The sequence below is a fragment of the Pollachius pollachius genome, assembly GCF_949987615.1.
Source record: "Pollachius pollachius genome assembly, chromosome: 2".
Classification (NCBI taxonomy): Eukaryota; Metazoa; Chordata; class Actinopteri; order Gadiformes; family Gadidae; genus Pollachius; species Pollachius pollachius.
This window is the reverse complement of record NC_136935.1, coordinates 14,568,860-14,594,917: the sequence shown is the minus strand read 5'-3', so window position 1 is coordinate 14,594,917 and position 26,058 is coordinate 14,568,860. Positions and strand designations below refer to the sequence as shown.

Genomic DNA, 26,058 nt, shown 5'->3' with positions numbered 1-26,058 from the left:
TGATTGAGCAAAGTGACAGCTTGAAGGGCCAGGTGTGTTGATGTGTGACTGTGTGTGTGTGCTTATTGTAATCGAGGATCCAAATTGAGGATACTTCCAATGCCCATTATCGCCCTATCAGCCTCAAAGCAACGGCGGAAGGGACCGAACATATTAACACCTTTGTTGGACATTAGGAAGGAAAGTTGTCTTTGTGTTTTATTAATTGCTGGCTCGTCGATACTGCCTAATGTTTGTCATGTTGAGTCACATGATTTTTTTGGATGTTTTGGATTTGACTTAATGTATGTGCGTTGTTAGGAGTGACAGGCCCCACATATGCATGCATTCCCAAAGCCTTTCTTTAACAGGATTTATGTATTTTAATCATTGTTATTATTTGTTAATAATATGTTTTAATATGCGTGTCGTTGTTTGATGATAACATATATATATATTATTACTTATTACTCACTTATTATAACTTATAATGACTCGGCATGTTCACAACAAAAACAATATGATGTATCATCTCTTATTAGTATAGGCTATGGATATTCCTCCCTTCCTTGATAAAAAACAAAACATAATATTAGTGAAAGTTAAAACAAAGCTTTGCAAGTAGAAAACATAAACACAAATATAATGCTGGTGTTTTAATAAACTAAAGATTTGAATAGACTTATGTTGCTGAGAAGGGCCAAATCCTCTTATTTCTACAGTGTCCCAGCCTCACTTTAGAGCAGCAGTGAGACAACCACGAACAGTGGCTGGGGCAAGATGTTGAAAATCAATCAACAAAACAATTGATTTGAGGAAATATTAACTTGTGACACCTAACATAAACGTAAAACGCCTTTCTACGATGTAGTTCATCAGTCACATGCTGCTTTGCGTTCCTATGCAAATCACTTCCATGCTGCGACAAAGACTTATGCAGTGATTAATAGGATACTTAGTTGGCTACTATTTGCTCATTACAATGCATATGTGGGTCAAAGTAAGGGACAAGCTTGTCAGATGAATCAAGCTGCCTAAAGAGCTGCCAAACATGTCTAAAGAGTGGCTTTGAATAGCCAAGAATTATATTTACTGTTTTACTTTAATTATATTTTCAACATATTTTCAAGGTAGGTTCTCACAGATCCCATGATCAGTTCTGGGTATGTGCAGCTTTCAGCTGCTCTAGTTGAGGAAATAACTGCATCTCTTTCTCCTGTTTCCCCACTATCTTGGCTAGTGTCTTAAAATGTAATGCAAAGTGAACCCAAAATGAGCTCATGTTTTAAACAAATTGAACTTAAGAATAGGCTACATTAATCACAAAATAGAGAGGAACACATTTTCAGATCTGGATTTTTTTAAATTTGTAGCTTTGTAGACTCCAGTCAGGATTCCACATAGCAAACAAGTGGAAACTCCTAGTGGTCTTAAGACAACTGCCTTCATCTGTTATCTGGCCCACTGCAGGATCAATGTCTCCATTCATTCAGACGACTCCTGAAAGTCCCAGCTGAGCAAGGAAATGCTGCTCATGGGTTCACCAAATCCTATCACATTATAACACGCCCTTTGGCATCTCTGGAAACTCGCACACTTCATAAAGACCCTGCCGTGTTCAACAACCTTGATTTGCCATGCTTAAGAAAATGGACTGAGGATGCCAAAAGGGCAAGGAGTGGTTAAGTGGAGCAATTATTAAGAGTCAAATATATTAAAAAGCAAAAGTAACAGACTATATGCCAAGACAGTATTAAAGCCCCTGTTCCCCTCCTTTTTTAATCAATAAACCACCTTTAGATTAGCTATGGTATATGGTAGGTAACTTAACACACAATGAGCTAGTGATCAAAGATAATTGAAAGCTGGTTCAACCAATGGCCTTTGAGCCTATGTATTATGTATATCATTAAAAAAAATCTGGTTTGTGTTATCTTTTATTTTTTTTGACTGCCAACACAAAGATCCATCTTGAAAAGTAAAAAACATCTTTATGAGTCTGTGTCAATTCGGCAGTTCAGACTATTTCTGATCCAAAATAGTTTTTAGATAACTAAAGCAAAACAATGAACTCTCAGGGAAATATGTCAGCTGTCATTTTACTTTGAATTGGTCTTTGAACCCTACATTTAAAAATTTAAATGTGTTACTTATCGTCTATATAATGTAATTAACATTTGCGGAAGAGCAATAATAAACGTTTTCATTTTATTCATGGAAGTACTATTTTTTGGAATGCATCTCATTGATGAGGACGGAACCGTACATTTGGGAATATACAGGCCGGCGGGCATAGTACATTCAGCCGCACTATATAGTGCACAGCCTCTGCATGACTCCCACTCTGCAGCTGCACGAACACATTTGACCGAAGTACGCAAGAAGAGCAGCCATGGCCAAAAGTGATGGGTGCGATTATTTCAAAAGAACAAGCCTGTTTTGGATCGTAACGGTGACGCTTTCGATGGGATTCTTCACTGTGAGTGATTGTCAACAGGATGTGATAGGATACAACTTTTGTTGCACGGCGTGTTTGCTCCCTGTGCTTTCTGCCACCGAGACTGGCAGAGGGGCTGCGGTGTGACACGCAATGTGCTCCGGGTATTGGAGACTCGGTCAAATATACGGTATTTTTTTTAGCTCAATAATCAATTCTGCATTACTATTTGCATTTGTAGATTTACAAATAGCAATTAGAAAAACAGGTCAATGCCTTGTTGGTGAAAGCGTTATCGCCATTCTAGTTTGGTGGGGGAAAATGTCAACAGTCCGGCGATTGGACAAAAGCTTTTTTACGCTTGGGGATTTTAGTTACCTAGAGGCTCAAGGTTTCATGATTAACGTTACACATTAAAATTTAGTCGGAAAGTAAGAAACAGATCGCCTTAATCGTAGCTACCGCTATCTTTTAAAATAGGGGGAATAGGTTAATGATTAAGTAATGAGTTATAAAGTTGTGCAACTTGTATGTGTCATTGTGTCATGGTCTACGTCCACCCTAGATGACCTGAGATTGGAGAGAAATAACATTTGACTGTCGACCAATGGCAGCCCATTGTATTGGATAGGCTACACATGGCAGTGGTTCAAACCTGCTCTTTGACTGTTGTATTTGTAATGATTTGTTTATTATTTGTTATTACCATGGTATGACACGTGTTTTGCAGGTTATTGTATTGGCACCAGAAAAGATTCCCTTTGAGCACCTTGGTCCGTTCGGCACCTTCTGTTCATATCTAGTGGAGAATCTGAGTGGCCTCATGCTTAAAATGTAAGTAAAGTAGCCTATCTGAACAATATGTTGTAAAAACATGCCAGGCTGTTCTTATAATAGCATTATATCACATTCAAACATGGAGAATTGATTCACATATTGCAATCAACCCCATCAGTTCACAGTAAGTGTCAACTGCCCACAGATGGCCCAATGGCGTGTCATTTTAACAGGCCTTTCCCTAATTTCTTTTCAAATTGTCATCCCACATTCTCCATTGACATCACATGACTACCATACTGTAACGAACTGGTAAACATGCAAAACCCTGCCTTAACCTTTTGTTAGGATATAATGTGACTCTAGTTTATGATCGTTTGTGTGGCTGTGGCTTGAAGCTAAATCATGCAGCTTTCACCCATACTTTCGATTTGCAGTACCTGCACTGGTAGTTTAGTTGCATATTTGTCAACTCCTGACACTACTATGTATTATATTAGATAGTTGTGTTAGTACAGTAGTGTTTTAAGCAAATACTTATGGTAAATGCATAAATATGGCACAGAATCAAAGGTCAATCGACCTAAGATTATATTATGTTATTTATTATACATTTCCAAGTTACCATAGTATTTTCAAACTATAATTGTGTGGCTTGAATGTCTTCGAGCGAAATGTGGCTTGTTGCATCCAAGCCACAAAGGCCTGCAAGCTCATAGGTTGTATGTGTGCATGTATAGAGGGAGAGGCCCAATGGCTCAATGTGCCTTTGACACATTGCCCTGACAACCACCAGGCATAATGCCCCTCATTCTCTTCCTCCGTTCATGCTTGCTTTCGCAGGCCTATAACTATTTCCCACATTATTATGAGCCATGCTGTGGTTATATTTTAAAACATCTGAACTCTGGAAGGCATTACGAAGAGACCAACCAAAATAATTGTGTTTGTGTGTGTGTGTGTGTGTGTGTGTGTGTGTGTGTGTGTGTGTGTGTGTGTGTGTGTGTGTGTGTGTAGGTGGCTTGCTTCTTGGGCTATCCATGTCTTTGAGGCTTGCCTCGCGTTGAGGATGTGTAGGTAAGGATGACATGACCCTTCAGCTCCACCAGAGGGCACCTTTGTACAAGCCTTTCCATATTCTCTTCCTTTTTACATGACTTTTCACCTGTGCATATTTGGCCTATTTTGTGCTTTAATGAATCAGTGTTGTGGGAGAAAAATTCAGCTCTGAAATAAAGTTAACATTTTAATAATTGTTCTGTTTCCCCCCTACAGCCAGAAAGGCATCACCGATGGCAGCTCCCGCTTCCTGTGGTTCATCCAGACCTTCCTGTTTGGCTTCGCCTCCCTGGGCATCCTCGTCAAGTACGACCCTGAGCGGCCTAAGCAGCATTGACTTATCTCCCAAAAACCCAACACCGGAGAGCTGAAGTCTCTCTGTCTCTCTCTCTGACTGGCTTTGTATCTGCTGAGGCTCCTTACCAAAGAGAGATGGGATAAGGGTTAACATAGAGGATGTGTAGCGAAAGCATCAAGTATTGCCTTTCAAGCCGACTTTTAAAACATTCCTAACTTACTTTCAAGGTAAGGAGCTAAACTGGATTAACATATATAGAAATCATTTTATCATTAATATTATTGAATCGTTTCTTGAATAATGGGAAATATAGTTTTGGCTAACTTTTAAATGTAGAGACTGCTGTAAAATGATGATGAAAAAACGATATGAAGTAATACTTCAACCTACCTGTAGCAAGTCTTAAGAACAACCAGTTAATCATGGATAATGGCCATGTTCACAAATTGTTTACATAAAGAGAAGGGTAGGGTCCCTTTAGTCGGGATGCGTGTCCCCGAATGATCAGATCTCAGATTGAGATATTATAGGTGAGATGGTGTATCCAACACCAGGGGCGACTCACAGGTAGCTGACCATGGTGAAACACACCAGACACCAGATGCTGTGATGCTGACACCTCTTGCCGCGTGCAACAAATGTCTGCCAGACACTATACCGTTTGCCTTTCCAGATTGAGGTACTTAATATTTTCACTGAAGCCTTTCTAAACCATACTGTGGTTGATTTTTATTGTGTTGCAATGTTTGGAAAATAAACTGATTTAAGAACCGAACCATTTGGTATTCTATTCCTTTTCCCTCTGGCAAAAACCGGGGGAATCATAGTGTGTGACTGATCTGTGATTGACTCCTTGCTTGAAGGTTCTTGGTTCAAATCCCCAATGATATATCCCACCTATAGGCATCCTTCAGCAAGTTATTCATCCTCTACCTGCTCCTATTTCCCTGTATTTGTATCCACTGTCTAACCCACTGTCTAGCACTATAACGCTTCATATAGTGTATCTCTGTTAACTGTCTAAACCCTTTATTCAGTGTAAGTCAGTGAAAGGTCCTACAATGGCTAGCATTTAAACAAAGATAATTTGCAGATCGATTTAGAAGATCATAAACCATAAGTCACATGACAGCTTAAACATTTGCCATGGGGTCACTTATCTACCATTTGGTTACTGTGTGGTAATCATGTGACTCAATGTAGTGATAACAATCTGGAAATTGATTAGACAGCATGTAGGCTTATGCAAATTAACGTTGTTAAGCCCAAGCTCCTGTGGGCAGTTATAACCATTTGAATTGCCCGAGTATTTATTTCTTCCAAGCATTTCACGCCCCAATTGTTATGCTTAACAATTATTATGCTCGCTAAGCGTCATTAGAGCACAGTAGCTGGTAGCCCCGTTTTTTGGGGGTCCATTCATTCAGAAATCCACTGTGTGTTTCGACAGTTTAACATTATTATTTTTTGTTCAAGTGTATATTCACCAACATGGATCTGATATAAATGGAATTTACTTGGCACGGAGCAAGCACAAGGCCGCAGGCCAGTGAACTTAACCGCATGAGCACCAGCTGCCTTAAGCAGGCGCTAGAGTGGTCTTCAACCTTAGAACGAATGCGAGTCCATCGTCTCACTCACGTGGTCTTCAGCAGAATTCAACTCTTTGAAGGCCAACCTTCTGATGGCACTGAAAGAGGTCTATGAGTCACCATCACGACGTCGGACATTTGGTTCGCTATCCTCGCGCATTTTGAATGCCCATGATCCCTGGGACCTAGCTGCATCAATGTAACGGCGGTTAGTTAGCCTGGTAGCCAGTTAGCCTGGTCTAATGCAGAAACAATGTGTCGTAGGCCTATATATAGCTAAAAGATAAGAATCATTTGAAGTCCAATATATTCTAATGTATTTGTTTTAATTAAGCTACAAACATTTGATACATACATAAATATATACAATCTTTCAAAAATATGCTGCAGGATTTTCTTTTTACATATCCTATGTGTCATGAATAAAGAATGGGTCGACACAGTATTTTCAGCGACTTGTAAATTACTACAGTACTTGAAATGGAACACCTCTGAACTGTGGGATCGGCTCAGCTCAGGAGGTTGAGCGGCTTAATTAATGATCGGAGGGTTGCAAGTTCGATAACCGGCTGTCTCCTGCTCCCCTTGTCGAGGTGAGGAAGGCATGAACCCAAATTGCTCCCAACGAGCTGGCTGTCGCCTTGCATGGTTGACTCCACCGTCGGTGTGTTTATGAATTGTTGTTGCTTTGGATAAAAGCCTCTGCTAAATGTCATGTGAACTCTAAGGACATGTCATGATAAAAGACTAATGCAAGGCTAATCTCAAGGCTCTTCTGTCCAATAAATTGTGACAGTGTATTCAACTGCAATTTCAATACTTCTGATATCATCATAGTATCTCATATCATTTAGTTTGTTGTGTTATTTTAAATATATATGCTGAAGTGTAAAAATATACTCTGTTTAGGTTTGGTGCGTCTGTACGTGTGGGTCTGTGTGTCTAGATCACCGATCCAGCCAGCGCAGCGAAGGGTAACGCTCACACAGGGTCTTACGCAGCTGCACGCTCTGCGTCTTATCCCTGGTCTCCACCACACACTCCACCTGTTGACACACACACACACACACACACACACACACACACTACTGAGTAATCACTGTTTCTGTGTGTTGAGGTAATCCATATTGTGTCCTGACTAGTCAGTCATGCGATAATTGCCACTGAGTGGATTGGTGTGTCCGAAGGTGTGTGTGTGGGGCCTTGGGAGGGAGCTTGGGCGGATTAGTGATTTGGGTTACGTGTTTCAACTTGACTCGTCCCACTGTTCCTGTTCCAATGCTTTAAGCCAGATAGGACATGCTAGTTTTGGGACCAGTCACCAAAACCTTTCCCAGTCATGGGTCATTGGGAACCAATTCATGGTTTATCAAGGTTGGCTGAACATGATCTTCACTGATAGAGTTTAAACAGTATCTCCCTTTTGCTTGTGTGCTGTCTCACAGTATCAGCTGCTATGTGTAAGATATTTGAACCACGTAGAGCATCCAACCATGGTGATATTCTGTTGTTCTAGATCCTAATATAATATTTGAGCCATACTTTGGACAGCAACATCAAATGTTTGTAGTTGTGAACTTGCCAGTTTTTCCACATTGGATTATAGAATGTAGTGTGAATTAATTTGAAGTATGCTGGGGCGTTAGGCTGTGTGAATGTCATACCTGAATCTTGAAAAGCTCTGTTTTGTCACAGTGACGCCTATGACACACATCAAGTAACCTGGGAAAGAGGAAAATAGACACACACACACACACACACACACACACACACACACACACACAAGAAGAGTGATAAGGAAGATGAAGAGAGAAAGAAATACAAATATTTGAATAGATAGAAACTAATAACACCTGAATGAAAAAATCTCAAGGGAAATAGACAGAGAGGTAGACCGGTCAAGAGGCTGTCATGTAGATAGACAACATCACAGGCAATCAGAGTCAGGAAGACCCGATAGCATGCAGATAGGTAGGCAGAAAGACAAGAGAGAGCGACATGCATGCAGGTAGACAGGCAGACAATCGCGATTGCGGTTTGTGATTCTGTAATGTGTTTGCTACAACAGAGAAGGTGAAATGAGTTTCACTTCTCGTTCCGCAGAGAGACAAACTCTATAATGGTTTCCCCCAACATAATCAGCAGCAGGAGGAATGGACTTCCCAGAGGTCAGACTGAGAACAGGGGTTATAAGGCCCATTTAGCCTCACTCAAAACCCATTACACATGCCTCGCCTAGGGCCCAAAAATATAGAAGAGACACTAGGGAAGGGAAAGGTCCTTGCCCATGACAGCTATATGACCAACATTTCTGGGTGGGTGTGCACATGTCCTCATATGCATGTGTGTGTTTGCCAGTGGGTGGGATCGTAGGGAGAGAGAGAGATCGGCTATTTGAAGTATCAAGTCCTTACTAAATTGTTAATGACTTATGTTGCCATGGTAATCTCTAGTAGAAAGATGGAAAGAAAGTGGTTTCCACTGTCAAATGATGTTTTCGAAACAACGGGGGAGATGAACTTGTGCTGAATCTACGAATATGAATAATAAAATGTTTCATATTACACACACACACACACATATTGAAAACCCACCTGACATCCTCTCTGGACAGGAAGTCCAGCAGCTTGGCCATGTCTCCGGGCATGTTGCCCAGCTCCACAGTGAACTTGCTGATGCGCTCGTCCAGCACCAGAGCGCGCTCCACACACTGCCTCACTAGGTCCAGCTCCATGTTAGCGCTGCTCACCACCACCGCAACCCTGCAGTGGGTGTAGCATAGCTTAGCTCTAGCTCTACCCTTCAGTGGGTGTAGCATAGCTTAGCTCTAGCTCTACCCTTCAGTGGGTGTAGCATAGCTTAGCTCTAGCTCCATCCTTCAGTGGGTGTAACATAGCTTAGCTCTAGCTCTACCCTTCAGTGGGTGTAGCATAGCTTAGCTCTAGCTCTACCCTTCAGTGGATGTAGCATAGCTTAGCTCTACCCTTCAGTGGGTGTAGCATAGCTTAGCTCTAGCTCTACCCTTCAGTGGGTGTAGAATAGCTTAGCTCTAGCTCCATCCTTCAGTGGGTGTAGCATAGCTTAGCTCTAGATCTACCCTCCACTGGGTGTAGCGTAGCTTAGCTCTAGCTCTACCCTTCAGTGGGTGTAGCGTAGCTTAGCTCTAGCTCTACCCTTCAGTGGGTGTAGCATAGCTTAGCTCTAGCCCTACCCTACAGTGGGTGTTGCACAGCTTACCTCTAGCTCAGCTTGTTGGAGACGTTAGTTAGTTTCCATTTATACTGCATTAACCTAGCTCTATATGCTCAGCTTTCCTTATGTACTCTTTCTGTAATGCGTTGGGGGATTTACTGAGTTGTCGTCATAGGACAAACACAAGCTGTCGCTCATTAAACAAATTGTGTATTTAATGTACAGATTGTAATTGTACGCAAACAGACCTTTCTGTTGCGTTTTACTTTTAGGAACACCTGTGACTATCCTATGATGACGCTTCTGTGAGCCTCATTAATGTGACGAATGTGAATGAAGACAAAATGCTTCCAAAGCTAACAGAAACGCACATGATTGATTCCTAGTATAGGGAGGCCGACTCACCTTTTGCCCCTGAGCTCTGGTAGCTGACCGGCCAAGATTGCGGCTAACCCCATGGCTCCCTCTGTGTCCACCGTGGAGCGCTCAAATTCCTGAAACCGCAGCATGGCGACCAGAGAGCTCTCCTCACTACGGGGTGATAACATCACAACACATACAGAAAACATAGGGACGTCAGGAGTTGCCATTTTGGTGTGGAATCCAATCCTATGCTCTCCTATGAAATTAAACTATTATTTAAACTTTTAATTATGAAAGGGATTCAACAGCAAACCATTGGGCTTTGTAATGCTTGCAGTAGTCAGTTAATGATTTAAAACGTTGGATTAATCCCTTTAAAATCAAATACTTCCACAGGTGAGATTGTGAGGTTTCTTAACAGGCAGTACCTGACAGTGATGACTTTGTCCACATGCTTCTTTGCCAGCTGGAAGGTCTGTATCCCAAGTGAATGTTCAGCCAGTTCTAAGCAGGAGAGGATACATGAGAAAAAGTCATCAGGTTCCATCCACCCCTCCCGTTCTGTCCGTCCATCCCATCTCATATAAACTGTAGAATCTGTAATGCTTTTTTAAACTTTGAATAGATCAGGTAATAAAAAACGGGCCTCCTAACCTCCATAGAGTTTGCTGCTTGGCCTGCTGGTCATGTCTTTATATGGTGCGCCTGTTTTCAGGGACTGCAGAAGAAGAGGGTATCCCTCAGGTTCAACTCCCTGCCAAGAGAAACAAACAGATGCATTGACAATTAGATTCATTTTTCTGAAATGTGATGGTATGCATGGATTTATAGCCAATATGTTGTAATATAATATTAAACAACATGTGGTGGGCTTAAGGCCTGATAAGACATATCCAATATGGCATATTCAGGCAAAATGGAGTCCTTTCCCTCGACAATGATTAGGTAAGCAGAAAGCTGAAGACAAAAACTGCAATAAAACAAACTGACAAATAAAAAGAGTGAAGGAAGCAAAGTTAGAAGCCAACCTAAACTCACCACAACAAGGATGCGTGGGTTGAGGTGTTTGATGGCCGCAGCGGTACCAGCTAGCAGTCCAAACTGTCCACTAGCCGGCACCACCACAGCGTCCAGCTTGGGCACCTGCTCATAGATCTCCAAGCCCACGGTACCAAGACCCGCAAGGTAGGCCTCCTGCTCATCCCTGGACAGAGAGAGAGAGAGCGAGAGAGAGAAGGAGAAAAGTTGATTTTATATCTTATATTGCTGTACAAAAACTGGATAATTTGAGTGTTTAGTCAAAGTCACTCATACCCATCAACCCTCCTGGCAAGCGCCTAAACAAATGATGCATTCATAGAACAAATATTCAAATATTTTCCGATGTCCAATATGATGACATTTTCTGGCACCGTAAGCCTGGAAGCCAATCAAGTGACATCCCTCTCGTGACACCACCAATTGGACAAACCCCAAAATAAACAATTTACGAGTAACAAAGAGATGTGTCAGTAAGGGGTTTGATTTGAATGTCTGGCTTTAATTTCTTTTCATGTGGACTAAGGGATAGAGTGGTGAGAAGCAAACTAACAGTGACAAAAACAAAATGGCCACGGGCTGGACTCACTCCTCCAGGTAGAGGTAGCCGTTGTCCTTGGCCAGGTGACAGGCGTGGTTGCGGGAGTCGCGCGCGGCAGTGCCGTAGGAGATGACCATGGCGCCGTAGTCCCGGTAGACGCGGAGGCGCGGCACGGAGCAGCTGGACGGCATGATGGCGAAGACGGGGATCTTGAGCTCCACGGCGTGGTGTGCCACCGCCATGGAGAAATTGCAGTCCGTTGCCACGATCACACCCTTCTTCTGCTGCTCCTGGGGTCCGGAGGACAGCACAACGCACATCAAATAGGGTCAACCGAACCCAAGTATAATAGGTTTGAAGCAGGGAGAAAGGAGAATGATCAAGAAATCCTCTCCTCTTTCTTCCTCACTCCCTGTTTGTAGTATCGCTAGGATTCAAAGGGCTTTTTTGGCATGACTGACAGACGTTTATGCTGCCACAGCACTGTCTCTCTCTCTCTCTCTCTCTCTCTCTCTCTCTCTGTCTGTCTCTCTCTCGCTCTCTCTCTCTCTCTCTCTCTCTCTCTGTCTCTCTCTCCCTCTCTCTCTCACTCTCACTCTCACTCACTGCCTCTTTGTTCTACTCTGTCTGCTCTCCATCACTGTTTTCCACTCTCTGTTTCTCTCTATGTCTCATTCTCTCTGTTTCTCTTTAGCTCTCTCTCTCTCACACTGTTTAGATCTCCCACCTGTGTCAGCGAGGTGAGCAGGTAGAAGACTCCTCTCTCCTTCACAGAGCCGGTGTAGTGCAGGTGCTCCTTCTTCAGGTAGATCTCCATGCCGTACTGTTTGGACAGCCTGGAGTACTGGACACACACACACACGGCATGTTATCAATCCACAGCATTTGATGATCAGCTGCATTTTCAACAATGTAGCCTCCATGTATTTAAGAATGAACCCAAAAAATAAAATAAATAAATCGTATTCATGCAATACAATTCCCAGTGATTGTTACTTCTTTTATAATTAGTAGTTATTAATTTACAATGATCAAAATCTTTCTTTGTGCACACTATTAGATCAATCATAACACTGAAGAATGGTCAATTAATAAATAAAATAAAGTCATGGCTTTTATATTTGTTAAGCCCTTAATCACAGTTACAGTCTCAAAGGGCTTCACAGGCGATGTTTGCGTGCCCCATTCTGAGGGGGTGTCATTAAATGCGGCCTGTGGAGCCCTCAAAACGGTTAACCCCAGGGCGTACCGTGCATGGCGTCTTCTGGATGGCCGACTGTATCTTGAAGGTGGCCGCGCTGATGTCTTCGAAGCGGAGGTACTCCGTGGAGGGCCTGACCCGGGACTTGAACTCGCTCATCCTCCTGGTCTTGGGGGGCTCCGTCAGCTGGATCTCGGGGCGTCCCGACGACCGAGCCTCCCAGACCCTCACGTCTCCGTTGAGCAGCTCCTCCTCGCCGAAGTCCTTCAGCCGCTCGGGCTCGATGAGGGTGGGTCTGCGGCCCGGGATGCCGTTGACCATCCCGGGGCACCCCTTCTTGTAGCCCGACGGCAGGTTGGGGCCAAAGCGCAGCTCCTCGCTACGGTGGGAAGAGAGGAGGCGGTATAGAGGGAGGAGGGGTTGGGTTTGAGACGAGGTGGTGATGGTGGAGAGGAGATCCAGACAAGGGATATGCATTGGAGTCTTACCCAGCAGTTTGTCGATGAAAGCATTTAATAAAGACATTAGATGGTGACAGTTCTTTCAGTTTAGATTTGTCATTTTGTTGCATTTGGTGCAACATGTTAACGTTCAGGTAGGATAGCATAGCATTAACCGTGGGGAAACTCTTTTATTAACGTCACTTTATTCTTGTCTATACCCATGTACAATGTATTGGTTGTGTGCTGCTCTGAAGTTTGTATTTGTCTACCTTTTCTGAGTAAAGTAGAAGAAGGAGCTCAATTTACTTTCAAGGTAGTTTCATCTTTCATAGTTGTAAGACTGAATTCAGGGCAACATTCACTGACCCCAATATAAATAAATTACTTTTGGGTCTACCAGTAAATGTTTTCGAGACACAGTAAAAAGAGCTCAGCTGCCCGTTTTGACAGATGCGTTCACCTCTATTAGCTCTCTTGAAAGTAACAATACCCGATATCAACAACTCTCACACATGATGCCATCCCCGTTCTGCACAATACAGGCTGCCAACCAACACCTGATTGAAAATCCTGCTCTAAATCCTGAACCCATAACCTGCATCCAATTGATATACACTTGATTCATACAAACAAACAGAATATTATATAAAAAAACATAAAAGGATTACGATAACGAAGGGATTATCCATATCCATGAACCTCTCAAGCAGATTGACAATGTTATGTGTGTCTGTAGTTTTGTAGTTTCTGTCTGTCTTTAATAGACAGATGGACATGGGAATTACCTGGGGAGCATGAGGAGGACGAAGGAGACGACAAGGCGGAGGAGAAAGCTCACCAGAGCATAGAAGAGACCACCAACACTAGCTGACAGGGAGATGAGGAGAGGGAAGGGGTGGGCTGAGGAAGGAGAGGCCTGGGGGCTGGAGGGGGAGGCCAGGTTGGAAGCCACAGAGTGGGCTAGTTTGGTGGGCAGTGATGGGACACGGAATCGCGCCCTCGAAGGGGCCGGGGGCCGGGGAGGGTCCTGGGGTCGGGGAGGGATCGAGGTCCAACTAGTAAGCTTGGGCCCCTGTGCACGTTTAAGACGAGGAGTATTTGAGTGCAAGTAAGGGTTTGTGTTTGCCGTTGGTATTACAAAGGTCGGTTCTGAGGCCTCCTCTGTGGGATTAGCATTTGGAAGTAATCGTGGGAGGAGGTCTGAGGAAGTTATCATTCCGCTCGGCTTTTCTTTAGTTAGCAAACAAGGAGAAGGAGCTGGAAGGGCAGCAGGAAGAGGAGGCGCAGGACATGACGAAGGAGGGGAAGGATGGGTAATACCAGAATCAATGGCAGGATTCTGTTGCTCCTCTACGTTTAGGGGCAGTGGGAGGTCATCCTCGGGCAGGAGAGGGGTAGGTGTGGCCACTAGGGGCTTGTTATCGACCGGGGACTCAGGGTCTAGGGTATCAGTGTCTAGGTTATCAGGGTCTGGGGTATCAGGGCCTGGGGTATCTAGGTCTGGGGTATCAGGGTATAGGGTATCAGGGTCTAGGATATCAGGGTCTAGGGTATCAGTAACTAAAGTATCAGTGTCTAGGCTATCAGGGTCTGCTGCAGTTTCCCACCTCTGCCAGAAGGGGTCATTCTCCACGCAGTCTGTCATCGCTGGACGGGGAGAGTAGAGCCTCTCCAGTCGCTCACTCAGGTATCTGGAGTAGAAAAACTGAGCAGCAAAGTTCATCCTGGAAAAGAAAACCCTGCTGTATTCCTTCCTGGGAATATCAGCCGCAGTATCCCTTCCTTTCTCTCCCTCGCTCTCTCTTGACGCCCTCTATTCGGCGTGTGAGCACAGAGTGAAGGTGTGTCCGAGGAAGAAGAGGACCCAGTCAGCCTGTGTTCTTAGTGTGTAACGTCCGTCCGTCCGTCCCCCACCCTCTCCTCCCTCCTTCCCTCCGGTCCTGGGCCGGCCAGGTGCTATTTAAAGAGGGATTAACCTCAGGACGCACGCTGGCCCTGTGCAGCCAGCGTGCTCCTGGGCAAGTGGCTGTACCTCCCAAGGCTTCTATTCCTGGCGCCAGACTGGGATTACTGCCTCTCGGCCACCCCTGCAGTGACGCACTGCTTATCAGACGCTCTAAGGAGATGAATGCCGACTTAAGGTTTTAACTGGGGAACCGAGAACTGGAGGCTCATCTGCACAGAACGGGAGCCGATTGCGGGCGTTGAAGTCGGAGATAACAAGGCCCTGAGGACAGAGAGAGAGGAGCTCATAGGACAAAGACCAGGAGAGGTGGTGCTGGTGGTGGTGGTAGGGGGCACCTGCTTACTGGCTTGAATAACAGCCAGCCCTAACACTATTGGCCAGGAGAAAGAACAGGCATCAGTGTGTCCCAGACATCATGCATCGGTCTCTGGCTTGGCGGCCAGCAGCACAAAAACACGGTGATTGTAATAAGTGTTCCCTGCAGGGGGCAGAGTGTGTACTATGTCCTAGAGACCTTCTCACAACCTTTCCTTGCGTCACTGTTTCCTGGCATGGGCTCCAAACCCAGGCTTTGTCCCGGGTTTGGAGCCCATGCCAACAGAGTATGAGAGAAAGGCATAGAAACAAAGAGAAAGCAAAGAAAAAGCAATAGCATGCCTTTTGGACCTTTTAAGGGTTCTTCAATGATCCTTGTTTGCATGACAACTCACACTCCAATAGGGCTGAATTATGCTTGGATTGGCAAGATTGTATTGGACAAATGATTATCTATTAAAAAGTGCAGTTTAGAAGACATTGAACGTAGATAATGACAAATGACGCAGGTAAATTACATAGGCAAATTACTAACTCACAGCTTTGTACACCCTTTTGTAAAACAAAACAGTAATCCTCTTTTTCTGTCGCAGGCTGGCTTATTTGATTACAAAAATAGCCAATAAAGCCTTATCTTGCCCATTACTGTGCACCATTCTTATCTATATGAACCTTGACTCACTACAACCTGAGGGAAATTGACATTTTCAGTAAGTAGCCAACCAAGATACAAATCTTGCCTAAAGAAAAGCAGCCATTCTCCATCTCAAGAGAATAACACGACTCTATTTCATAGAAATTGACCAAACTTTGACCAGAAACGTTACTTTCCTGATGTGGTTAATAATTGTGCATAGAATAAATTTGTCATGTGATGAAGTCCAATGAATTCCAGGAAATACCAGGACATGTACTATATTAAACCAATAAAGTAATTTTCTATTACTATCCTGTAATGCATATTGATAGAACCATGCAGCAAAACATTATAAGGAACATTTATTTGGCTGATCCAGAGAAAAAAAAAATAGTTGGCACGAAATAGTTTGGCACATGACTTTTTTCTTGCATGAGACACAGTAGATCCTTATTTCACACCATGTACTGGCGTGCGCACACACACACACACACACACACACACACCCTCAACTAATTGGACTTAGCTGTTTTTGAAGTGTCAGGAAGGGTGTGTGAATGCCAGGGGCCTGTCAGACCTCAGAGTGTGTGAGCTTGTTTGTTGGCACAGCAGCAGGGCTGAGTAACAGGTCAACGGTCAGGGATCGGGGCCTTGTCTTCTCCTGCCAATTAAACTGGTGACTGTGGAGGATGGGAGGTGGTTACATGTGGGGTCTTCTGTAGCAGACTTCCAAGTTTTCCTCTTTATGAAGCTTTGATAATACAAGAACACAGAGAAACACATATACAAACACACACACATACACACACACACACACACACACACACACACACAAGGTCATCAGCTTGGAAGGTTTGGATAACAACTAGTCTTTGGCGTGTACAAAAACAGACAAACCATGGGAGGTTGGGAATACATTAAATTGGACAGGACCAGACAACACACAGAGCCCACAAAAATAGACTTGTCAAATGGTTTGACAAGTTGACCCCTCTATCCTTCTCCACCTTCTCTACCTCTCTCTATTTTCCATACTTTCGATCCTAAATCCTCTCTCTCTCCCTGTCTCTCTATCGCTCTCTTTCTGTCTCTCTCTCTCTCTCTCCCTCTTTCTGCCATTCAGCACGTTGTCACACTCACACCCACCCACCCAGTCACTCACACACACACAGACAGGATCATGGCATCCTGTTTACTGCTGTCACCATGACCTGCAATGTGTGTGACTGTGTGTTTGTGTGTGTGTGTGTGTGTGTGTGTGTGTGTGTGTGTGTGTGTGTGTGTGTGTCCGTGTTCACGTTTACATGCTCTGCAGACTATGCAGCTTACCACTGTTACCTGAAACAGCACTTGATCACCATTGATCTAACTGGTCACTCTAACTTTATGTTCTTTTCACATGAGAAAGTTTACGCAATAATTGTGTCTGTCTTGTCCTGTGCACCAATTACCTGGCAGTATTTTTCAAAGACATGAGCCACGAATAAGATCACATTCTGTACACAAAACGTAATGCATTTATTGATCTTGTTTCACATACAATACAAATAGTCAGGCACAGTTCAACGGGTCACCCTTGACCCCCCCACCCTGACACACTGTTTATCCCGAAACTCGCTTTCTCTCTGCTTGTGTCTTTCTACTGCTTAATGTGGAGATCTGCTTAAAAGGTCAGATAGTGAGTGCCAAACTCAAGGAAGCCGAGCTTACTGAGGATAATGGTGTTTACTGCCTAATAGCCTTAGTTGTGTTAGTGTATGTGTGGACACGTGTGTCTGTGTGTGTGTGTGTGTGTGTGTGCATGTGTGTGTGTGTGTGTGTGTGTGTGTGTGTGTATATGTGTGTATGTGTGCGTACTAGAGAGAGGGATGAGGGAGAGAGATCAAACCAGTTTTTTCGTAAGCAGTGAACACATAGAGGAAGAACAGAAGAGATACAAAGCAAAATATAAGTCTAGCTTATTCTAGTTTAGTCTAGTATAATGACAATTACAATTACAATAAGGGCATTTAGCAGACGCTTTTATCCAAAGCGACTTACATCGGTTAATACACACATTCACACACCGACGGCAGAGTCAACCATGCAAGGCGACAGCCAGCAACAGACCTTATTCACCTTGCGGCTATACTTTCTAGGTTGAGGGGGTAAACCTTCTACCACCTTCAGGGAAAACATGACGACTTCCAAAAATCCAATTTTTTGTACCCAAACAAACCCAACAAAATGTTGAATAAAAGAAGAGACACGATTGGCCAACATCTCTTTTCCCTTAAAACATCACAAACTGATGTGCAACTGATTCAGAGATTCACTAAATAAACACCCACGTTGTCTTAGTTACCCAACAGCAAGGCTAGAATCCCACAAAGGAAGTATTTACTCTAAGTTGTTGAAACTCTTGTGCTCTGTCCGGCCGTAGGATTCTCCTCCCAAGAAGAGCCCCTCCTGCCTTTCTTAGCGTCCCCCCACCCCTTTACACACACACACACACACACACACACACACACACACACACACACACACACACACACACACACACACACACACACACAAAACCAGCAACTAGTCTTGTACAAAAAACACACTCACACACGCCACCCCCAAGTAATGGGCTCCCCTTCTCTGCATGGGATGGGACAGAGGGAGGGAGTGACTCAGAGTGAAATCGCAGGGTGGAAACGCAAGACACACAAACAGTTGAGAGGTTTTCAAGGTGGAGCGGTCTTGCTGGAAATATTTATATGGCAGTTGAGGTAGGTGGCCATCTATTTGTGTGTGAGCGTGCAAGTGTGTGCGTGTGTGTGGAAAATAAAATACTTTAATGTCTTCAAGACTTATGTTTCCCTTGTTTTTCCGAACACATACACACACACAAACACACACACCACAGACCCTCTTCTCTTCAGCGGGGAGACTGTTGGAAACCCGTCACTCTTCCTCGACTACGGCTGCACCGCAGGCTTCCTCGTCGGTCATGACCCGCCCCATGGGCCCTGCCATTGGACGCCTCCTCCCCCTCCTCCCCCTCCTCCTTTTGATTGGCAGCTGTGTGGCGACAGGTAAGCCATGCTATAGGGATTGGTTGGGCCGGTACATTATAGACAGGTCAGGGGCAGCCAGGAGAGGCACTGCAGATATAAGGGACCGACAAGCAAGCTGAAAAGCGGGCTGGATGGTGGGCTGGGTCTGGTGTGTTTGGGAGCTGGGGGAAGGGCTCCGCCAGACAAGCCTTTAGTGACGGAGGACTGTGTATATTGAAGAGTGGCTAAATGTTGGGGGATGTGTGCATGGCTTTGGAGAGCAAGCTGCCCATCATGGAATCATGGAGCCTTGGCGCATTTAAAATACTCTGTATTGTAGGAACATGGGTAATTGTGTGTGTGGAATAGATGGGGGTTTGTATGTGCGTTATGCGTTAGAGATATTTGACCGTCATACATGAAGTGTAGATCTTATATTTATGGAAGCCTGTGCCTTATTGCATGTGTGTGCATGTGTGTCTGTGTGTGTGTGTGTGTGTGTTAGGACATGCGATATGATTTAGCTTGCCCATCCTGTTTCCAATTATAGCTTTGGCAAGTTCTAATCTCATCTTCGCCTCAGCGGACTTTTGAGCAGGCATTGTATATTTTGTTCATAAAATGCAAGTCCCCTAGAGTGGATAAAATGGGTCCTTCCAGCCTTGGCCTTCCCCAAGTCTCCTCTTATATGCGTTTACCATGAAAATGCACTGGAATGTGTGTGTGATTGCAATGCTACTACGGTTTAATCTCTCTGGCTGATTGCAGTCGACTGGCGGGTGTGTGTGTGTGTGTGTGTGTGTGTGTGTGTGTGTGTGTGTGTGCGTGTGTGTGTCTGTGTGAGCGGAGTGACTTCATGCTCCAAGAATGGCAAGCTGTAGAAATTTGGAAAGATGTGTTACACAGACTCACACCAAGCCAATGGAAATGCTCAGGCAAATTAGCACAAAACATATACCCATGACCAAGCAAACTTACGCACACAGACACACAGACACACAAACACACACACACTCACACACACACACACACACACACACATGCATGCACGCACGCACACACACACACACACACACACACACACACACACACACACACACACACACAAACACATCACATCTGTTGCCAAAGTTTAATGGATCCAGGTTCAATTTTGCAGAAATCGGACTTGTTAATGATTATACAGTTTCAAAGGAAAAGGACGATGTTCCCTCATCAGGTTTCAGTTTCCTCTTCCTTCGATGGGGAAAACAGATTGTTTGTTTGGCCCACGTTCTGGTTCAAGAAATGATTTCCGCTAGCCTCTCTGCCTGTGCCACTCAAGCAGTGGGAAGAACTAGGCTTCATCTTCATCAACAACAACAACCAACAAGTGCTTGGTTAAAAAAGTAGAGACACAGGTGCAGTCTGGATCAAAGTTCTACCTAAGGATTTATCAGTATTAATATAGTGGTGAGCATATCCCACACATAATAGGTTACAAGTTTTCACACATGCTTTCACTTTCCTCTACTTAGGTATTTGATGATTTAGTTAGATCATTGATATCCTGGGGTATTTTCCTGCTGGGAAATACCCCAGTGTGTGTGTTTGTGTGTAAGTGTAAGTGTGTGTTTGTATGTATGTAAAGGGTTGGATTATGGTGACAAGATTTATCATCATCCCTTAATCCCCTTTCTAGCTCTTGTTTACAATCACCAGTTTAAAGTTTGAACCCAATTATTTTGTCTTGGCGTGCAACAGTGTTTGTTTGGGTGAACATTCCTCACCTCTTCAACCTGTAGTGAACACCCAAACACACAAAACCACACCCACACAAACACAGCTGAGGAGTGGAACCAGCAGCCCCGTCCAGCCATCGCTTGGGCATTAATGTTTGGGGAAATAGAATAACGAACTAGGGCCGTCGGACAGCTTAGCCGCGATAGCATCTTCTCGTTTCACCACAGCGACCAGGGCGAACCGCGCCTCAATCATATTGGCCTTTCGCTTCTCCTCGCCCGTGTCCCGCAGCGGATTGCATTTGTTCCTGTCAAGCGAGATACGGCTGTCTGGCTCTGTAAAGTTCCCCTCTAGCGCCGAAATAATGTGTTTATAACAATAATTCGAGAGCATCGACCAATAGCAAGCGGGATGCGCTCCATCATCAGTCATCGCTGGTCGTGTCGGGTCATTGAATCCTGGGCTACAGAGACAGGACTCTGATGTCGAACACACAGTTGCATTCCTGGGACTTGTGTACGGGACGTGGCTGTGCCTGAGTTGCTCCGTCACTCAGGTTGTCAAGTGTGAGATATGAGGAGTAATTTCACTGAACACTCGGCCTCTTTCACCTAGCGTGTACTTATGAATAAGGAAGGTTGATAAGAGGATGGAGATATTTTTTGTAATGCAGTTGCTATATACATCTGCTGGACTATATGGTAACCAACCATCAAGTCTTAGAATTTTTTTAGAGGTATTAGAGGTAAAGAGGTATTGCAAAAACGTGGCATTAGTTGAATTAAAGCACTTAAAACTGAATGAAATGGAGTCATTGCTTAATTGGGTATGAGGGGTTCATTCATATTCAGACATTCTTACTCGCAAAGGTTTTGAGAATGTCTCAACCTTTATGTATATGGTAATAAATCCCATTTGCATATGGTATTTCAAATAAGTGGACTAGAGCAGATGAAAGCAGGGCACCCGTCATGAGGGAACAGCAGCTGAGACGAAGGGGCACAACCCCTGCAAGATAAGGTGATGAGCCTGACGGGCCGGATCAGTGTATCAGGGGAGCTGGATTACTTTAATAGCTGTTGTACCAGATTTTGGCTTTACCGATCAGATGGTGGATTTGTAATTAGAAGATTACAAGAGCATTGTGTTGAGGCTCGTGTTTTTGCTTCAAGCTGCCATCGTTTAGGCCCTGTATTTTGGGCATTGCTGATGAACACACCAACAGCTGCACAGTCTGGCCAGAGGGACCACAGATCTGCCAATTCTCCCCCCCTTCAGCTTTCAGAACAGGGGACGCTAATTGGAGCTGGATGCGTCCAGAGATGGAAAAGTCTCAAGGTGATTTGGCTCGTGGCAAGAAATAGGCTGCTAGCTTTGAAAGTAACAAGACTTGTTGTTGGGACTTCATCTGCATGGAGACGGGAAACCCCCGATCCGAATGATACATTGCAAAGAAAATGGATGACAAAATATCCAAATGTTATTCGTCTTTATCTAGTATTCTCTTTGTAAGCTCACGCATGTTTGTGTGTTTTAACGGAAACAGTTTCAGACAACAACACACGGCCACAGATATGCAAATAAAGCAACACAGCTCACCACAGGAATGCTGGTTCATTTGAAAATCTGCTGGCTTCAAAGCAAGGCTGCTAATTGGAAACATTGCAGTATTAGACAAGGTAAAATGTAAACACATCCAAACCTTGAAGTCCTATTCTAAACACAAAAGCGATATTCCTTTCTGGATTATGTCGTGGATTGTGTCATTTGATAAACCCAACCCATACAGCCCTAGATGTATTCTAGCAGTGAACAGAGCACATTGTTAAAACTGCCTGCAGACTCATATATTGTTTGTACTGCCAGTATTCTAACACATACTTTTTAAAGCTCTTTTTATGCAATGGAGTCTGAGAAAATCCATTGGATGCTTGTAGTTGCTGATTTTATTGGGCTGAACCAGCTCCTCTGATATCAAACTAGGTCAAGTGGACATGTTTTAGAGCTTGGTTGGTCTCAGAGCTGCACCGGCTGCCTTCCCAATCTGGGGACATTCAGTCCATGTAGGTTATTTTGCTGTGTCTTGCTTGTCTTTAATGTAAAACAGGGGTGACCATTTTCTTTCAAATCTGGCCAATTTCCAATAATTATTTGCAATTTGCATACGACTCTGTCTTTCTCTGTTATTAATTCAGCCACATCTGCCATCTTGAAATGCCAATTGAAAGGTCAGCCACAGTAATAAGATTTATGGATTAATTAACATCGCTGTGTGTGTTTATCACTGTGTTATTCCTATGCATGCATATAAGTGTAGGAATGACATGTTAAATTAGCAAGCGTAATGAAAATTTCTCAGTTCAGATTCACTGTCCTGTGCTCTGAACCGACTCCTGAAATATCCTCACTGCTAGATGCCCTGTTCATCCCCTGTCTCTGATCGCATGCAACTCACCCTTTCCCACATAACTCTTAGTATCAAGAGAAGGCCATGGTTATAGGTATCAGTTGGGTTATATAAGTACAGCCTTGTGAAGGCTGTACAAGCCTCTATGCCTGCCTACAAATGGGTTTTGTTCCCCATCCTTTTCAGGTGATGACCAATTTGCTCTCAAAAAGACTTGAAAAGCAAATAGGCAGATCATTCCTTATCTTAGCACTGAGTTCATTGTCCACTTACTCTAAAAAAGCAACTAAAAAAGCAACAGGAATTGCCAATATTTAGCATGTGGCATTAATTGTACAAGTAAACTCATGTTTAGAGCCCAGGCCGATCTGTACAGTCAAGTAAGGGTTGAATATATAACCAGGGTGTTGATATGTATCTCTCTGTGTTTAGCAGGGGGTCATTCTGGCATCAAACCCAGAGCTGTACGTTCGAGTGCCTGTCAGGACCACAGCAGACTCCATAACCGCCTGGATATAGTGGAGAAGGTAAGGGCTCCTCTACAATACGGCTCCTACTTCAAACCCACTGTTCTACAGTGGGTCTTCAGTGGTTTGGAAAAGAAACAGAAGCTTCTGCCAAGGAATCCTTAGTATTTCCTCAAACTCATACATTTGCCCAGTGACCATAATTACAGAAAATGCTTCTCAGAATACACACCGTTACACACACTTGTGTCCAGGCCCTTACATACCCTACAATGACTAGCGAATGCATTTATGGTTAAGGACACTACTGCATGCCAATATATTATCCATGCTGGTTGTATAACTACATCAACACGTCTCCTATTATCCTCCAAAGAAAGTTGAAGACACAGTGGAGAAGTTGGAAGACGAGCTGGCCATTCTTCTGGACGCCATCGAAGCCCCGGAGTGGGGCCCTCTACTGGACATTACCGGGACACCATCGGTGGACATCCTCGATGGACAAGGAGACATTGCCCCGTTTGATACGAAATAATAACAAAGATACGAGTATAGACATTGGGTATGCATCTTTTTACACCAGTTAGTTGATTTTTCTCAAAATGTATCTTGTTCTTAAAGAAAGTTTATAGGTTGCTGCAGAAAGACAATATAATGCATAACATATTCGGACACAAACGATTGACGGTCTTCGCTAGATCTACTAGGCAAACATGTCTGTTTATATTGTTTGCACTCATCTCTCTTTTAAAGATGATTTATGCCTTTTGACTACGATTTTGACTTCACTCTTATTTTACCCATTGATTCGCAAGGGAACCCATCCTTTATGCCAGTGCGTCTGTCGCCCCCTGTGGACAATGAACAGCTCCAATAACAAGTGTGTATGTCAACCTCAATAAAGAGACCCTAAAAGATATATTTGAAAGAGACTTGATCATAAAAGGTTTCACCGTTGGTAGTAATTTTATTTCTTTATCAAAGCACTTAAAAGCAGCATGTTTTCTTTTAAACACAGGGGGTTGAGTGGGTTCTGTACAAGGGCTTGGTTGTTGGTGGCCCTGACTTGAAGGTCATTCGGTTTCTGCAGTGTAGAATACTTGTGGTCGAACAGGAACACACAGGGAAGGAATGGCATTCATGACGTTGGTTTTCTCAACATGGCACTGGATTGTATGTTGTTCAAATGGATTCAAATGTTTCGAATAGAAGTCATGCTGTTTTTTTTCTTGGCAAAACACTAACACAATATATTCCAACAGCTCAGGTTAATATGCACACAATGACAAAGTCCAACATACGAATACACAGAGAAAACATTGAAAGGATTTGCAAGAATTGCCGAATTAGGATTGTTCACCGATGACAGTACTGCAGTAGACAATCTACACAAAAATCACTTATCAAAATAATTATTTATATTAGATAGCATATTTCTGTAGTCAAATTTTTAATAGTAACAAAGGTTCTGTCATTTATTCTGATGGTCTGTCTTTAAAGCGAGACTCGACCACCTGTTAAAGTTATCGGAAATGACAGCACTTATTTCTGCCTGTTGAACATTCAGCATATTAAATAGAGACAACAAACGCTGCCCTGGTGCTAAACCAACCCTCTATGTTTCATATCTCCTGAACTGATAAAGGGGAAAGGTTTACCTGCGGAAAAGGTCAAATGCTTCGATTTTTCTTAAACAAATCAAATCATCCATAGAGGGCAAAAGCCGGCATTCTTGAACAAGGCATTAGGAAAACCTTTCGGATGCGAAAAGACACTGGATATAATCTACACTTATCATGCCGTCCATACGCCACAGGAACTCTATCGGTTGTACAGGTACAGATGCTTACGTAATACTCCTTCTTTACTCTGATTGGGCGCCACCTGTGTCAATCTTGGACCGAGCGTCAAGGCTTGCAATTAACAAAAGCTTGTGCATGCACAGGTGAGCCAGACACGACTCAGACCCAGGCTTGGGATAAAAACAGGCTAATACAGGTTTAGTACATGCAAAAAGACCACGGGATGTAAATAATGCACTTATCTTTTCATGGCATGTTTGCATGGATTAAAAGATTCAATTTCATATCCTTTAGAAGAGGCTTAATAATCTAATCATTGAGTCCTGATGGTATATCCATCTCAAACACGTTATATATATGTATGTGTATGTGTGTGTGCGTGTATGTGTGTGTGTGTGGTTGTGCGCGCGTGTGTGCTTGCGTGTGTCTGTGTACTTTTCAAACACATACAGCTTCACAACAGGGTTGTAAAAACAATACAGTAGTTTATCTTGCAGAAGGAATATCTAGGCTTTAGACATCACACCGGGGAGAGAGGAAGAGAGAGAGAGAGAGAGAGAGAGAGAGAGAGAGAGAGAGAGAGAGAGAGAGAGAGAGAGAGAGAGGGAGGGAGGGAGAGAGAGGGAGACAGCTACATTCAGACAGAGTTCCTTATAGAAATGGTTATGCAAATGGTAGAAAAGCTTTGGCATATTTCGCCTACAAGTTGTGCCTGCACACTTGGAAAGAGGAGCGGAGGGCTGTGGCGTGAAGGATCGCCTTCACCTGCTTCCCTTCCACGCGGCTGGGCGTCAGGTGA

At 43.8% G+C, this 26,058-nt stretch overlaps 2 protein-coding genes and 1 long non-coding RNA gene across 3 annotated transcripts; 2 read left to right on the top strand and 1 right to left on the bottom strand.

Moving 5' to 3' along the window:
* Nucleotides 1-2,337: 2,337 nt before the first annotated feature.
* tmem254 (transmembrane protein 254) lies at nt 2,338-5,312 on the top strand. Its single transcript, XM_079730845.1, has 4 exons — nt 2,338-2,458; nt 3,147-3,250; nt 4,211-4,270; nt 4,469-5,312. Exons 1-4 carry the CDS (start codon nt 2,372-2,374, stop codon nt 4,587-4,589), a joined length of 372 nt encoding a protein of 123 aa, XP_079586971.1. The 5' UTR covers nt 2,338-2,371; the 3' UTR covers nt 4,590-5,312.
* A 1,777-nt stretch (nt 5,313-7,089) lies between these two features.
* Nucleotides 7,090-14,643, bottom strand: LOC307071898 (L-threonine ammonia-lyase; the record flags this gene model as incomplete). Its single annotated transcript, XM_079731024.1, has 11 exons — nt 7,090-7,188; nt 7,807-7,864; nt 8,737-8,904; nt 9,740-9,865; nt 10,126-10,201; nt 10,352-10,451; nt 10,736-10,901; nt 11,325-11,566; nt 12,004-12,120; nt 12,526-12,856; nt 14,528-14,643. The coding sequence occupies 11 exons, from the start codon at nt 14,641-14,643 to the stop codon at nt 7,090-7,092; spliced, it is 1,599 nt and encodes a 532-aa protein (XP_079587150.1).
* A 3,815-nt stretch (nt 14,644-18,458) lies between these two features.
* Nucleotides 18,459-23,517, top strand: LOC307071983. Its single transcript, XR_013811655.1, has 3 exons — nt 18,459-18,594; nt 18,732-18,900; nt 23,423-23,517. It is a non-coding gene; the product is annotated as an uncharacterized lncRNA (long non-coding RNA).
* The last annotated feature ends 2,541 nt before the right edge of the window (nt 23,518-26,058 follow it).

Coding starts and splice junctions, on each gene's coding strand:
- tmem254 (XM_079730845.1), top strand. CDS start 2,372: ATGGCCAAAAGTGATGGGTGCGATTATTTCAAAAGAACAAGCCTGTTT. Junction 2,459..3,146: donor TTTCGATGGGATTCTTCACT/GTGAGTGATTGT, acceptor CGTGTTTTGCAG/GTTATTGTATTGGCACCAGA. Junction 3,251..4,210: donor AGTGGCCTCATGCTTAAAAT/GTAAGTAAAGTA, acceptor GTGTGTGTGTAG/GTGGCTTGCTTCTTGGGCTA.